Source organism: Fistularia commersonii, chromosome 10, assembly GCF_037954325.1.
Source record: "Fistularia commersonii isolate RoL2024-O1a breed Wild chromosome 10, RoL_Fcom_v1.0, whole genome shotgun sequence".
NCBI classification, from domain to species: domain Eukaryota; kingdom Metazoa; phylum Chordata; class Actinopteri; order Syngnathiformes; family Fistulariidae; genus Fistularia; species Fistularia commersonii.
This window is the reverse complement of record NC_141293.1, coordinates 7,091,916-7,107,579: the sequence shown is the minus strand read 5'-3', so window position 1 is coordinate 7,107,579 and position 15,664 is coordinate 7,091,916. Positions and strand designations below refer to the sequence as shown.

General features: G+C 46.9%; 1 protein-coding gene across 1 annotated transcript in view; it reads left to right on the top strand.

Annotated features, from left to right (window-relative positions):
- Nucleotides 1-15,664, top strand: part of slco5a1b (solute carrier organic anion transporter family member 5A1b) — a 99,075-nt gene that overhangs the window by 77,472 nt on the left and 5,939 nt on the right. The window contains exons 15-20 of the mRNA XM_086153461.1: nt 2,313-2,460; nt 3,299-3,372; nt 8,469-8,546; nt 10,116-10,235; nt 11,140-11,306; nt 14,510-14,563. Coding sequence (XP_086009587.1) covers nt 2,313-2,460; nt 3,299-3,372; nt 8,469-8,546; nt 10,116-10,235; nt 11,140-11,306; nt 14,510-14,563 — 641 coding nt within the window. The remainder of the gene's footprint in view (nt 1-2,312; nt 2,461-3,298; nt 3,373-8,468; nt 8,547-10,115; nt 10,236-11,139; nt 11,307-14,509; nt 14,564-15,664) is intronic.

Here is a 15,664-nt window from a genome sequence, read left to right as displayed (position 1 = left end):
CAGAGACTCGATCCTTCGGCCACCCAACAGGATCCCCTCGACGCCTTGGCTGCACCTAGAAATTCTGTCCATAAAAGTTAGGAACAGAATTGGTGACAAAGGGCAGCCCTGGCAGAGTTCAACTCTCACCGGAAATGGTTCCGACTTACAACCGGCAATGCGGACCAAGCTCCGACATTGATCATACAGGAACCAAACAGCCCATATAACTTAGTTTGGTACCCCATACTCCCGGAGCACCCCCCAAAAGATTGCCCATGGGACCTGGTCAAATGCCTTCTCCACATCCACAAAACACATGTAGCCTGGTTGGGCAAACTCCCATGCCCCCTTGAGGACCCTGCCGAGGATATAGAGCTGATCCACTGTTCCACTGCCAGGACGAAAAGCACACTGCTCCATCTTGATCCGGGGTTCAACGACGCGACCCTCTTCCCCAGCACCGCTGAATAGACCTTACCAGGGAGGCTGAGGAGTGTGATCCCCTGTAGTTGGAGTACACCCTCCAATCCCCCTATTTAAAAAGGGGATCACCACCCCGGACTGCCAGTCCAGCAGCACTGTCCCCGACATCTGCACAATGCGGCAGAGGCGTGTCAGCCAGGACAGCCCTACAGCATCCAGAGCCTTGAGGAATCAAGGGCAGACCTTGTCCACCCCGGCTTCTGAAGAGCTTTTCGACTGCTGCAGCAACGTCAGCCCTGGAAATAGGTGTGTCCGCTCCAGGGTCCCCCAGCTCTGCTTCCCTATTGGAAGGCATTTCGACGGGGTTGAGGAGGTCTCGGAAGTATTCCTGCCACCAATCCACAAAGTCTCAAGTTGAGGTCAGCAGCACCCCACTCCCACTGTACATAGTGTTGAAGAAGCACTGCTTCCCCCTCCTGAGCCGCTGGAATGTTGACCAGAATCTCCTCGACGCCCACCAGAAGTCGTTCTCTATTGTCTCTCCAAACTCCTCCCACGCTTGAGTTCTTGCCTCGGCAACTACCAAAGCCACATGCTGCTTGGCCTGCCGGTACCTGTCCGCTGCCCCCAAAGCCCCACAAGCCAGAAAAGCCCGATAGGACTACTTCCTCAGTTCATCTTCAGCATCCCTGCTAGAGTCCAAAAGCAGGTTCAGGGATTGCCTCCCCGACAGGCGCTGTCCGCCTTGCGACCGCATCTCCAGTCTCCCCTTGCGACAGCAAGTCCAACGATACGACCACAAGGTGGCCGAAGATGTGTTGATGCCAAGTGCACATATGGACACCTTTATGTCTGAACATGGTGTTTGTTATGGTCAATCCGTGACAAGCACAGAAGTCCAATTACAAAATATAGCTGAGGTTCCGATAGGAGGGGGCCGATCCTCCCAATCACGCCCTACCAAGTATTACTGTTGTTTCCCAAATGAGCATTGAGGTCTCCCAGTAGAACGAGGGAGTCCCCAATAGGAGCACTCTCTAGCAGCGCTTCTCGGGACCCCAAGAAGGGTGGGTAAACTGAAATTTTGTTGGGTGCAAAGCCACAAACAACAGTCAGAACCCATCCCCCACTTGAAGGCGGAGGGAGGCTACCCTCTTGTCCACCAGGTTGAGCCCCAACATGTAGGCCCCGAGACAGGGGGCAATCAGTATGCCCACACCTGCATGGCACCTCTCACCGGAGGTTGAGGTGAGTCTGACTATATCTAGTCAGAATCTCTCAGCCTCGCGCACCAGCTCGGGCTCCATTCTGCAAGAGAGGTGACATTCCATGTCCCAAGAGCCAGCTTCTGCAGCCGGAGATTGGACCACTGTCCTCCGCTCCGATTCATTCGTATTTGATTTTTTTTTTTTTTTTTGGATCCGTTTTGATATGTTTGAATTAGTTTTGCTATGTTTCACTTCAATTTTTATTCTTTTTGTTTGATTTTGATGTGTTTTGATTCATTCTGATTTGTTTTAATTCAATTTTATTCACTTTTTGAATTCTTTCTGACTCATTTGATTTGTTTGGATTTGTCCAATTTCATTGTGATTCGTTATAATTCGGTCAGATGCATTTTGATTGGTTTTGAGTCTCTGATTAGTTTACTGCCATCTTCTCCTGCCGCCTCACCTTCTAAATTGACATCATCTTCTCATTTCACCAAGTCCCAGTTGAAGTCTGAGTCATGCCGTGATCATGAGAAGATGCTGGAGACACTTAATCGGGTATCTGACAGTTTCTGATGGAGGGAGGCAGCCATGGGTCGTGCTAAGCTAACTAGCCCACAGGCTTAAAGAGATGTTATTTATGTTGAGCTCACAAATAATACACCCCCCTCCTCTTCCTCTCTTTGCCTCCCCCAGTCCTACATGGAGGACCACCTGAAGAACAAGGACCGCCTGGAGAAGGAGTGGGAGGCCCTGTGTGCCTACCAGGCCGAGCCCAACGCCTGCACCGCTGGCTCCAGGGACAGCAACGCCAAGAAGAACCGCTCCACGGCTGTGGTGGCGTGTAAGCCCCTCTGGACTATTTTAAACCATCAATAGGTTGCCATGGTTATGCCCACTATCGCTTTAGCCTCTTTATTCGACACGAGGGCAGAGATACAGGTCACGGTAGTGCTAACCGACGGCAGCAAAGTGCCTCTGACAAAAACACGTCAGGTTGGGTCTGATGAAGAAATGTCCAAAGTTAGCTTGAAATAAAAATTTGTCTGTCTTTGTCTATATATTATGGATTAAATACATCTGGAATAACACAGCACAGGAGATTAGGAGGAGACTACTTCCTGAATAAACTGGTTTGCAAACAAAGTATCTTAGAGACGGATGTTATACTGCACCAACAAAAGGTTGGTTGACAAACAGGCTAACTGCTAACAGGTGCTAACCGCTAGCTGACGTACTTCAGGGTCGCTTGTTTGACTCCTCGTTTTTAGGTACAGAGAGCTGTTTTACTCGCTATTGACAATATTAGCATGCTGACAGGAACTGACATGTCAGACAGTTTCCTGTACCTACAGTTAGCATATTTTGCAATATTAGAGACATCAGGGTGCTATACTTCCTATTCCTATGCTAACAGAAGCAAATACATCAGGCTCCTTTACTTCCTGTGAGCATATTCATAGGAACAAGCAGAGCAGGTTCCTGTACTTCTTATTATCATGCTAACAGAACAAAAACGCGTCAGGTTGCTGTACTCCCTCTTAGCATGTTTACAGAAACAAGCACATTGTATTCCTGTACTTCCTTAGCATGCTAACAGAAGGAAAATAATCCCAGTTGCTGTAAGTCAGCCCCTGGCAGAGTGGGGATTCACAGACCTCCTCCTCCTCTCTGTGTTCCAGATGACCACTCCAGGATCACCTTAAAGGTGGAGAACAGTCAGGGCAACTCAGATTACATCAACGCCAGCCCCATCGTGAGTATCTCCATCCCATGGCTGCCTGTTGCCACCGTGACAAATTCCAAAATACCATCTACCTATACACACAGATTTTGACACGCCCTGCAGCCATTGTGTTCATCAGTGTCACACCATGCAAACACCATACAGGTCGGGGGGGGGGGGGGGGGGGGGGGGGGGGGGCACACCAGGAGGGAGATATGCAGATTGTGTGTGTGTGTGTACGGAGCATTTCAGGGCCTGTGAAACTTAGTGCTAGATTATGTACCATATCTTTAGACTGCTGTCTCCATCATGATAATGATTGAAACTTTAAATATAAATATAGAACTATCAAAATAATACTTGTGATTTTAATATTTTAATATTTATTATTTTAACAATCTTCTTCTTCTTCTTCTTTCGGCTTTTCCCTTCAGGGGTTGCCACTGCGTATCAACTTTCTCCATCTAACCCTATTCTGTGAATCCTCCTCTCTTACACCAACTACCTTCATATCCTTTCTCACAACATTCCATAAATCTTCTCTTTGGTCTTCCTCGAGACCTCCTGCTGGCAGCTCCAGTTCCAGTATCCGTCTACCTGTATGTTCACTATCCCTCCTCTGTACAGGACCGAACCATCTCAGTCTGGCTTCTCTGACCTTCTCTCCAAAACATCTAACATGTGCTGTTCCTCTGATAGACTCATTCCTGATCCTATCCATCCTGGTCGCTCCCAAAGAGAACCTCAACATCTTCATCTCTGCAGCTTCTAGTTCTTCCTCCTGTCTTTTCGTCATTGTAACAGTTCCCAGGTCATTGTAACTGTTTCCAGGATTTACTATTTTAAAGAAAATAATAATAATTGTAAAAACATTTCTTATGGTAATGAAAATGAGAATAATAGCTATACTGATTGTGGTAATTATGAAAATAATAATCCCAATAATAAGAAGAATAATGATCATAATAATAACACTAAGACTAATACAAATGCTACTACTACGACTACTAAACTTTCTAATAAAAATAATTGTAATAACAATATTGACAATAATTTGCAGAATTGAACATTTTTAATCACACTTAAATAATTTGATTAGTTTAATTTTTGATAATAATGATTATTATTAGTTGTATTAGTATTGTGCTAGTAACGATAACACGAATGCTTATAAAAATAAATATTATTATCATTATTATAACATGAAGACTAATACTAATAATAAGAATACTAACAAGAAAAAATAATAAGATAATAATTATAATGATAATACAGAATTTTGTATATTTTTTTGCTATTTTTTCAAACTATCCTTCTTCATTATATTAATCAGTAAGATAAGATAAGACAAGATAAGATAAGATAAGGTAAGATAAGATAAGATAAGATAAGATAAGATAAGATAAGATAAGATAAGATAAGATAAGATAAGATAAACCTTATAACTTTATAACTTTATTACTTTATTACTTTATTACTTTATTCCTAATCACACTCTTCCCGATCACATCTGGTCACACCTGGTCACATTGTAAGGATTAGGAAGGGATCACTACTGATCACATAAGTGGGTGTGTGTGTGTGTGTGTGTGTGTGTGTGTGTGTGTGTGAGTGTGTGTGTGTGTGTGTGTGTGTGTGTGTATGTGTCTGACACACACACCTGCAGTTTTTATTGTCAAGGTTCATTGTGGAGACGTCAGGAAACATCATTGGTCTGCAAAGATTGAAAAGGAGAGGAGATAGAGAGGGATGGGAGGAGGAAGAGAGGGAGATGGAGGAGAGGAGAATGAGATGGGTGTAGACAGGGGGATGGGAGAAGAGGGAGGGATGAAAGAAGAGAGGGATAATGGAGGAGAGACATCAGTCGTGTCTGATGCCCCCTTTACTTCAGCCGCTCCTCTCCTTTTCTATCCTCCTCCTTTCCTCCTCTTCTTCCCTCCTCTACCTTCCTCCTCTCTTCTTCTCTTCTTTCTTCCTCTGCCCTCCTCCACTCTTTCTCTCCTCCTCCTCCCTTCCTCTCCTCCTCCTCCTCTTCTCCTCTTCTACCTTTCTTGCCCCTCCAGCCCTCTGTATTGTTGTTCCTTCTCCCTCATTCTTCCATCGTCCTGCGTCACCATGGTAACAGGGTTATCTCACCCCTCCTCCCTATCGACCTCCTCGGATTCTTTTTATTGTGAAAAATTCCACATGTCGCATCTGACTGGCTGCTCTTTGCTTTGAAAGCGAATCAATTAGCATTGATGTTTTCAATCTTCTTCTCCCCCTTTGGGCTGCTCCCTTCTCAGCCAGTTCCCCGCTTCCATCTAACCCTCAGCCAATCCCCCGCCTCCATCTAACCCTCAGCCAATCCCCCGCCTCCATCTATCCCTTAGCCAATCCCCTGCCTCCATCTAACCCTCAGCCAATCCCCTGCCTCCATCTAACCCTCAGCCAATCCCCCGGCTCAATCTGACCCTCAGCCAATCCCCTGCCTCAATCTAACCCTCAGACAATCCCCTGCCTCCATCTAACCCTCAGCCAATCCTCTGCCTTAATCTAACCCTCAGCCAATCCCCTGCCTCCTCTAGTTGGAGTCAACCAGGAAGAAACTTCTTGTTGAGTGCAACAGTGTCTAGTATGAACCAGATATGAGAATGGCGGGGTGAATGTTGTATGTGCATGCTAAACAAGTGAGTAAATGAGTGAATGGTTGTATGTGTCTATATGATATGTAAATGACAGGGTGAATGGATGTATGTTTTTATGTGATGAATGAGTGAGCGGCTATATGTGTCTATATAGAATATGAATGAGAGGGTGAATTAAGTTTCTATATGATGAATGAGTGAGCAAGTGAAGGAATGAATGAGTGAGTGAATGTGTGAGTGATTGAGTAAGGGGTTGTACATGACTATACAATATGTGGATGAGAGAGTGAATTGTTGTAGGTTTAGATGATGAATAAGTGAGTGGGTGAGTGAGTCAGTGGTAGGCTGTATGCGTCTATATAGAATGTGAATGAGAGGGTGAATTGTGTTTCTATATGATGAACAAGTGAGTGAGTGAGTGAGTGAGTGAGTGAGTGAGTGAGTGAGTGAGTGAATGGCTGTATATGTCTATACGATATGTAAATGAGAGTGTGAATTGTGTATTTCTATATGATGAATGAGTGAGTGTATGAATGGGTGAGTGAGTGAGAGGGTGGTTGTAAGTGTCTTTTTAAAATGTGAATGAAACAGTGAAAGTCTTTATATGATGAATGAGTGAGTGAATAGTTGTATGTTTTGATAGGATAAATGAATGAGTGAGTGAGTGTCTTTAGGATTAGCAAACGAAGCTAATGCCTGTGCCTGACATGGTGATGTTAACCTGTTGAAAAGGGGAAGTGGGTTTTACACACACGCAAATACACACTCCTTCAATGCCTTTTGAAGCTTTTTTTATTGATTATAATGGCATTTTGATGTTATGGACTATAATCACAGGAATTTTACTGCACCAAAGCATCCGCTCCCAGCCCCTGCCCTCCTTTTAGTGAATTGACATCTTGCCATGACGAATCGGCGGCGCATAACGACCTTGAACAGGCAACAGGCCGCTCACCGAATACGGTGCTGATTGGCAGCCATCTTGGATTGTGTTACAATAATAATAATAACAATTCAACTTTTAAAACATCCCAGTTGTGCCTGGGGCCGGCTCGGCTCCCAACGGATGTGGATATTTTTAAGAGGCGGGGGGCGCCTACCCTCGTTAGCTTCATTATGAGTGCGCTATTGTTTGCCTTCTCGCTGGGTAGCAGAGAGGGCGGGGGTGGGCGGGAGGGGGGGCACAAATGATCTGTCCTCGCTCTGTAATTGCTTCCAGCTAAATTGTCCTCGCCAATTATTGCACTTCCTGTGCAATTTGCATGCTAATGGGCCAGCATGTCACTCAACGCCCTGCACATTCGCCTCGCGCCCGCCCGCCTCTGCCGCCTGGACGCCAACGCCGCCCCTCGCGTCATCTCCATCAGACAGTGGCGGACATTATGATGTTCCCGCACCGCTGTGCTCACGTTGGCGGAGCTATCACACTGAGAAGGAGGGAAATGGAGGCGGACCTTATCTCGATGTTAGCAAGTTACTTTGTTTGTACAAACCAGTTAGGTCAGCATTTTTGTGGTCATGCTAGTAAGCAGGTCAGGATCAATATTAACAGTGCCTGTTAGTGTTACTGTTATGGCACCAGTTAGCACGTCAAGATTACTGTTACTGTGTGTTAGAAGTTAAAGACAGTTAGGTTTAGCAGGTTTGTATTATCGTTCCCTCACTGGATGGCAGGTTGGGTTTACTGTTGTTGTGCAAGTTAGCAGGTTAGGATTACTACTTCCATACCAGTTACCGGATCAAGATTACTGTTACTGTGACAGAGTTAGAATTAGCATGTTTGGACTATTGTTACCTCGCTAGTTAGCAGGTCAAGATTACTGTGACCGCACCAGTTAGCATGTTAGGGTTACTGCTGCCATGTCTATTAGCGGGTTAGGACTACTGGTAATGTGCAACCTAGCAGGTTAAGATTAGCACCAGATTACTGCATGTTAGTGTTACTGTTACCGAACCTTTAGCAGGTTAAGATTCCTGTTACTGTGCCAGTTAGCATGCCTAGATTGTTGTTACATTGTCAGTTAGCGGGTTAAGATGATTTCTACAACAGTTAGCAGGTCAGGATAACTGTTATTGTGTAGGTTAGCAAGTTAGAACTATTGTTAATGTGTCAGTTAGCACGCTTGGATAACTGTTGTCATGCTTGTTAGAATGTAAGGATTTCTATTAGCCAGCCAGCACATTAAGATTACTACTACCGCACCAGTTAGCAGGTCATTATTCCTGTGATATTGCTGGTTAGCGGGTCACGATTACTTTTACCAAGCCAGTTAGCAGGTTAACACTACGATAACCATGTCAATTAGCATGTTAGGGTTACTGCTACCCTGCCAGTTAGCAGGTCAGGATTAGCGTAGCCATGCAGTCAGCATGTTATGGTTACGCGAATGGTTACTGTCACTGAGCGGGTCAGGGTTAGTATTACCATAAAGTTAGCGCCAACCAACCCCAAGGTCCACCTTCAAACACCTGAACTTGGTATCCCTATCTTGTCTCCAGATGGACCATGACCCCAGGAACCCTGCCTACATAGCCACCCAAGGCCCCCTGCCCTCCACTGTGGCTGATTTCTGGCAGGTAAGGCATACACACACACACACACACACACACACACACACACACACACACACACACAACCACACACACACACAGACACACATACACATCGCAAAACAAAAATCAATACATTTTCCTCTCTTAAACAAGAGTTAGCCGATATTTATTAGCGCACCGAGACTCGCACAAGGCCGGCCTGTTCTGTGGGTGTCGCTATTAATCTCTCCTCTGCCATTAGGTTATCAAGCACGCACGCACACATACTCACACACACACACACAGACACACACACGAACACACTGAGCCTGCGATGAAAGACGTATTATTCATGCAGGGGATGCTAACGCCATCCCAGATGTTGGTTTGTGTTTGAATGTGAGGCCGGCGGATCAATAAGTTATTCCAGCCAATCATATTGCGTGTATGTGTGTGTGTGTGTGTGTGTGTGTGTGTGTGTGTGTGTGTGTGTGTGTGTGTGTGTGTGTGTGTGTTGCTGGAGGCCAAGTCGCCTTGTCAAACACAACAAGCACCGCAGATGCTACAAGGAGAAAAGTCCTCCTTTGCTGATGCTTGTATAAACACAGAAATATTTATATGTTCACTCACTGACCCACTCACTCATTCATTCCGTCATTTGTTCAAGATCAATCAAGGGGCCACATATTGTGACACACAACCATTCCCCCTCTCATTTGCAGGTCAAATCAAGACATACAAAACTTCATTCACATGTTATATGGAGTCACACCCATTCACCCTGTCATTTACATGTCATATATAGACATTGAACCATTCACCCTCTCACTCATTTACCATCACTATCCCAGCAGCAGCGGATGACTCCAGGAATTAGTCAGATTGTTAGAGGTCCACCTGCACTGATGGCGGGGTGTTAAGCTATCAGCTAACAGCTATCACTAATTCATTCATTCATTCATTCATTCCTCTGTGAAGGGCAGGGGGGGGGTTGGGAGAGAGAAGAGGAGAGCCAGGTGGCATCAACGCCCTTCCTTTGGGAGAAACGTGCGCCACCATATCGTCTGGGGGGGTTGTTGTAGCTCACAACTGCCTGATTGCTGCCGCCATCTTGATGATCACGGGCGACGATGGCGCCGCTCTGTTTTATGGCCTCCATTTACGAATGACTATTACCTGTGATGAGAGATGGATGGATCTCAAGGGGCGGTGACCCTCCCGTACGACTGTCAGCAGGAAATATATGGCTGTGTGGCGGCGACGGCGGCATCACCAGCTTTTTTTTCTGATTCCCCTGCCACGTTTTCTGCCAGTGGCTGAACTTCCTGGAACTCATGACAACGATCCCTCTTGTCATCTGTTCATTCCTGGGGTCTTGGCCAATCACAGCCTGGCGTTAAGGCAAGGGCTGAGGCTCGAACTGTCAATTATAGAAACACCCAAGCTGTTGTTTTTGTATTTTTTGGAAAACCAGATTTCTTAGAGTTGCTAGTGTGCAGAGATAATGTATGTATGCGTGCGTCTGCATGCATGTGGTAGGTGACGTCGCTTATATTTGACTTGTGTGTGTGTGTGTGTGTGTGTGTGTGTGTGTGTGTGTGTGTGTGTTCTCAGATGGTGTGGGAGAACGGCTGCGTGGTCATCGTCATGCTGACGCCGCTGGTGGAGAGTGGCGTGAAGCAGTGCTACCACTACTGGCCCGATGAGGGATCAAATCTCTACCACATCTACGAGGTGCGATGTCCTTGGATGCCGTGGCGAGGGGGCGGGGCTTAGCCTGAAAGGTAGCTGTCAGTCACACACATCGGCACATCCAGTCTTTGATGGACCTGATGGTTGTTGGTGGACTGAAGATGGAGAACTTGGAGATAACCAAGATAGGAGAACATTTTAAGCTGACAAGGAGAACATGAAGAACCCGGGCAGGAGTACATGGAGAACTCAGGTAGACGAGCCTGGAGACCCAGGCAGGAGAACACTGAGAACCCGGCCAGGGGAACCTGGAGAACCCAGGCAGAAGAACATGGAGAGAACATACAGTGAAAGCCCAGGTAGAAGACCTTGGAGAACCCAGGCAGGACAACATGCAGAACAAGTAGAACAACATGGAGAACCTGGCCAGGAGAACCTGGAGAACCCAGGCAGAAGAACATGGAGAGAACATACAGAGAGAACCCAGGCAAGAGAACATGGAGAACCCAGGTAGAAGAACCTGGAGAACCCAAACAGGAGAACATGGAGAACGCTCACAGGAAGAATCCAGTAGAAACAGGAACCCCCAGGTGCTCTGCTAGCTTCTCGAGGTCTTGCTCGTTTCCTCTGGAGATCATTTCTGCTGATTTGTGTCAAACAGAGGGCACGAGAAGAAACTTGCTGTTGCTTTTTCGCTGCTAGGCAACCAGACAGAAAAGTCACATTTGTAGTAAGAATAAGAATAAGAATAAGAATAAGAATAAGAATAAGAATAAGAATAAGAATAAGAATAAGAATAAGAACAACTTTATTAATCCCGAAGGAAATTGCAGTCTTTTAAAAGTCTGTAGTTCTATGCAAATTTGTAGTCTTTAAAGAGTTTTGTAGTCTTCCTATAGTTTGTAGTCCTTTAGCTGGTCTTGTAACCTTAACCCCCCCCCTACAGGTCAACCTGGTTTCGGAGCACATCTGGTGTGACGACTTTCTGGTCCGGAGCTTCTACCTGAAGAACATGCAGACCAACGAGACCCGGACCGTCACCCAGTTCCATTTCCTCACATGGCTCAATCAGAACGTCCCGGAGGCCAGCCGCACGCTCCTCGACTTCCGCAGGTAGGGACCTCCTCCCCAAAGGTAGGGACTTCCTCCACAACTCTAGGGACCTCCTCCATGCAGGTATGGATCTCTGGTAGGGACCTCCCTGCAGGCAGGGAGGTCCTCTTTGCTGGCAGGGCCCTCCTTCATGAAGGTAGGGACCTCCTCCATGCAGGAGGAACCTCCCCCATGCAGATGGGGACCTCCTTCATGCAGGTAGGGACCTCCTACATGCAATTGGGGACCTCTTCCATGCAGATGGGGACCTCCTCCATGTAGGAACAACCTCCTTTATACAGGTGGCGACCTCTTACATGCAGAGAGAATCTCCTCCATGAAGGACGGGACCTTCAGATGATGATGGACAGTCCCTCTCCTCTATTAGCTGGATTAGCTCCTCCTCCGGCTCCTCCCTTCAGGCCTCACCACAGCCAATCATCTTCCCCAATTAGCTAAGTAGCACCAGCTAGCTACTAAATAGCTTGATTTACGTTACCCTGTTGTTGCCTGGCTATGGCTCAGGACTCAGGAGATGTCTGTATGTCGAGATGTTCCTGAGATGCATCCGTTCCCGGTGGGTTCAGGCATTAGCCGGTGTCAACGTTTTTGGGCAACCGCTAACGCCAGGATTCTGGGCGGAACTAGCAATTAGATCCTCTTCTTTGGCCGCTCCAAAAGGGAGGTTCATGTATTTTGAGGAAGAACCCAAGGGTCGAAAAGAGAGGTAGAAGCCCTGATGCCTTATATGGACCCTCACCTTCTCACTCCTTCACCCCTCCCTCCTGCGTCCTCCTTTCAACTGCATTAGCCACTAGCCATTAGCTCCTCCATTCCTTTTTTATGTAGTTCATGTTGATTTTCTCAACCAATGCACACACACACACACACACACACACTTCACCACCACACAGTATTATGGGATGGGGGCGGCTCCTCACTCTAGCACCATTGCTGCTAACATAACACTCAACCTTAGCGACGGATGACGCTGTGTTTCCGTCTCTTAACCTGCATTCACACCTGGCTGATGAGCTGAAGCCCTGCCTCCACGGCGCTGACACCCCCCCCCCCCCCAACCACCTGCACCCCCCCCACACCTCTTTTTTACCAGCTAACTAGCAGTTGCCAGTGTCATTTTTGTGATGTTGCAGCTAGTAATATAAGCCCAGTTGCATAGTCACAAAAGTGATCATTGGAGACTGTGATTCTGCAACTGAGGGGTCTCCCCCTTTCCCCCCCCGAATACCCCCCCCGACTTTCCATCTCCTGCCTCGCTGTGCCTGCTGACCTGAGGTGACCTCTCCTTTTTGCTTGCTCATGGTTTGCTTGAACGCTGCCCCCCTTAATCAAACCTCCATCTCTTCCCATCGACCCCCCCGAGCACACACACTCCTCTTCCGCTCTTTTGTGTCTCTCCATCGACATCTGCTTCTCATTCCCGATTCGGGGATGTATCCCGTCCTGCAGAGAAACCCCTCCCCCTGAGATATATTCGTATGCAATAAATGTATATATTGCATACAGGTGTAGTAGTACTGCCAAGTGTGTACTTGAATGAAGGATGGAACGCAAACACAGATGCATTCATTTCCTCTCATGTTAGCATGCTAACCAATATCCGCCCCACTCCGCTCGTTTTCAAAGTTGGCGGCGTCCTTCGGGCCTGTCAGATGACAAAAAGGGGTAAATTATACCCCTCCGTTACCCCTCTGCCCCGACCGCTCTCCCCAGCGAGGTCCAGGCAGCTAGTGTTAGCGCAAACAAAGAGGTGAAGATGATATTTGATTCTATCTGCCCCCCGCCCTCCTCTTCCTCACCCACTCTTGATCTGTCTCTCCGTTGGGCTCAGATCTCCTTCACCACCACCCCACCACACCTCCACCCCCATCCTTCTCCTCCAGTCCCTCTCATGCAGCCCCCTCTCTCTTCTGGCTGTTGCCATGGTAACGTGACTTTTGATTTCTCTGACTCCTGAGTTTTGGCTGCTGGTGGGTTAGATGAAGGATGAAAGAAGGGGTTTCTTTTTTTTTCCTTTCTCTTTTTTTTTCGGTTTTCTTTTCTCACGATTGTTGTTTTTCTGAAGCTGCACACATGCCCCCGCCCTAATCCCCAAAAGAACCATCTCTCATCTGTGGTGCTAATGTCATAGGAAGGTTCCCCCATCAATGCCTTCACGCAATCATAATCATGTTTTCACCGGTCACCGTGTCCTGTCAAGCTAGTTTAACTTTTGATGCTGAGTTACCTTGAGCAAAAGCTAGAATTTACCCTAAACAATCATCTCTGACCTGGAGGGTGGCCATGTCTAGTGAGGGCAAATCGGCTTCAAAACTGACCTGCTTGTTGGTGGTAGGGGTGGGGCATTGGGGGTTACCCAGATATTCCATAATCACGATTATGAGTCACTGGTTCATTATCATGTGTATTTCTGTCAACACATCCTGCCAAACACACTGACGCTGAATTAGCATGAGAAATATCTGAAATTGACCAAAACAGAGTCATTTGTCACCTCTTACGTGGCTGGTGGCCATGTCAAGTGAGGGTGAATCGGCTTCAAAACAGACCTACTCATCTCAGGTCGATGTTCCATGCATTCCGCGTTCCTCGTTGCGCCGCCATACAACGTGCCCTTTTGCGAGGGCACGTTGTATGGCGGCCAAAATATACAGCCAAATATACCTGGAAATTGCATTAGCACAGCCAAACAACAGGTACTTTGTTTCTGAACACACAACAGAAAAGCTAAACGATGCTATGCTAACAGATAGCCCTCTTGCAAGATCATTTAAAGACGGTGGGTCTGATCCTCTCCGCTCTCTGACCAATCAGCGGCCCCAGCTCTGACCGTTTCACATATTAGCCACTTTGGGAAAAACAGGAGTTAGAAGCATCTTCCACCTGGAACAGACAGGAAGTCGTTTTTTCGAAGGGGGCGGGTACCGATGAGTGGAAAGTTTCGGTGAGCGCCCGAGCAAGGATTCAGTGATGTATTATGGATCACACACACACACCCACAGTAGTTTTTTTTTTTGTTTGTTTTATGGTTCTCGCCATGAAACAGAATGGGGGATGATCTCCAGCTGGGTGGATCTTCTGCATGCTTTAAATCAAAACAAAGTCAGGAAAAAAAGGAGTGTTCGACCATTTTACCGTTGTCCTTTGAAGGCATTCTTTGACATTAACTTGTGCGTGTGTGTGTTTGTGTGTGTCTTCCGCAGGAAGGTGAACAAGTGCTACCGGGGCCGCTCATGTCCAATTATTGTCCACTGCAGGTGAGTGATATCATCGTTGGCTTTCCTATGACCTTTTTGTTATTACACCTCTATGATCATGTAATAACCAATGAAACACTAACGACTCCTTCAGGCAGGGCTTAGATGGTTTGTAGATCCAGATCTCCGAGTCTGACGGGCTTCTAGATTTGAAGACTTCTAGATATCTGGTCCCATCTCGGTTACCATGGTAACGAATCACCACTTTGCAATTTGTGATCTAATACGGGTTTTTTTTGTCTTTTCTAATCTGGTGTCTTATAAAAAGGTTATTTAGGGTTGTTATCGTCCTCATCTGAAAACACAACCTGGTCACACACAATGGAACCCGTCAACTGTTCATCAAAGGGTCAGCTGTCAATCACTGGGTCAGCTGTCAATCACAAAGAGAAATCCAACTCCTGCAATGGGGCGGGAAGGAGAACCAGTAGAGAACCTTGGCAGGAGGACATGGAGAACCCAGAACATGAGAACCCCATCACTTCTGGATTTAAATCAGCTACTTCCCTGCTCGGGGGAGGGGGAACCACAGCCTCAGGTTCTCCAACCACCTGGACTTTTCTTTTCTTGTCCCCTCTGCTCTGAGCCTCCACCTCCACCTCTCATTTTAGACGGAGTTTGAGAGGGCTGCAGACGTGTTGACATGTTTACTCACTGCCCTTAGGCTCAACACACACACATACACACACACCTCTGATTGCCTTGTAATGATAGGGTGAGGAGCAGCGATAACACAGATCTAATCGTGTCATAATAACCTGAACCAGACACACACACACACACACACACACACACACACACACACACACACACACACACAAACACACGCACACATACTCACAACCTGGCCAAGATCACAGTGATACACACACACAGAGTCTCTGCAGCACCGCTGCTCAATTACTGCCACCGGGTGTCTCAGTGTAAAGAGCTGGGTGTGTATCTATGTGTGTGTGTGTGTGTGTGTGTGTGTGTGTGTGTGTGTGTGTGCTCACGCTTGCAGGAAATAAATAAGGCTGCGGTGAAAATGAAAGACGGAAATTATGGATGAATGCCAGCTCTGAAACACATACACACAACACACACACACACACACACACA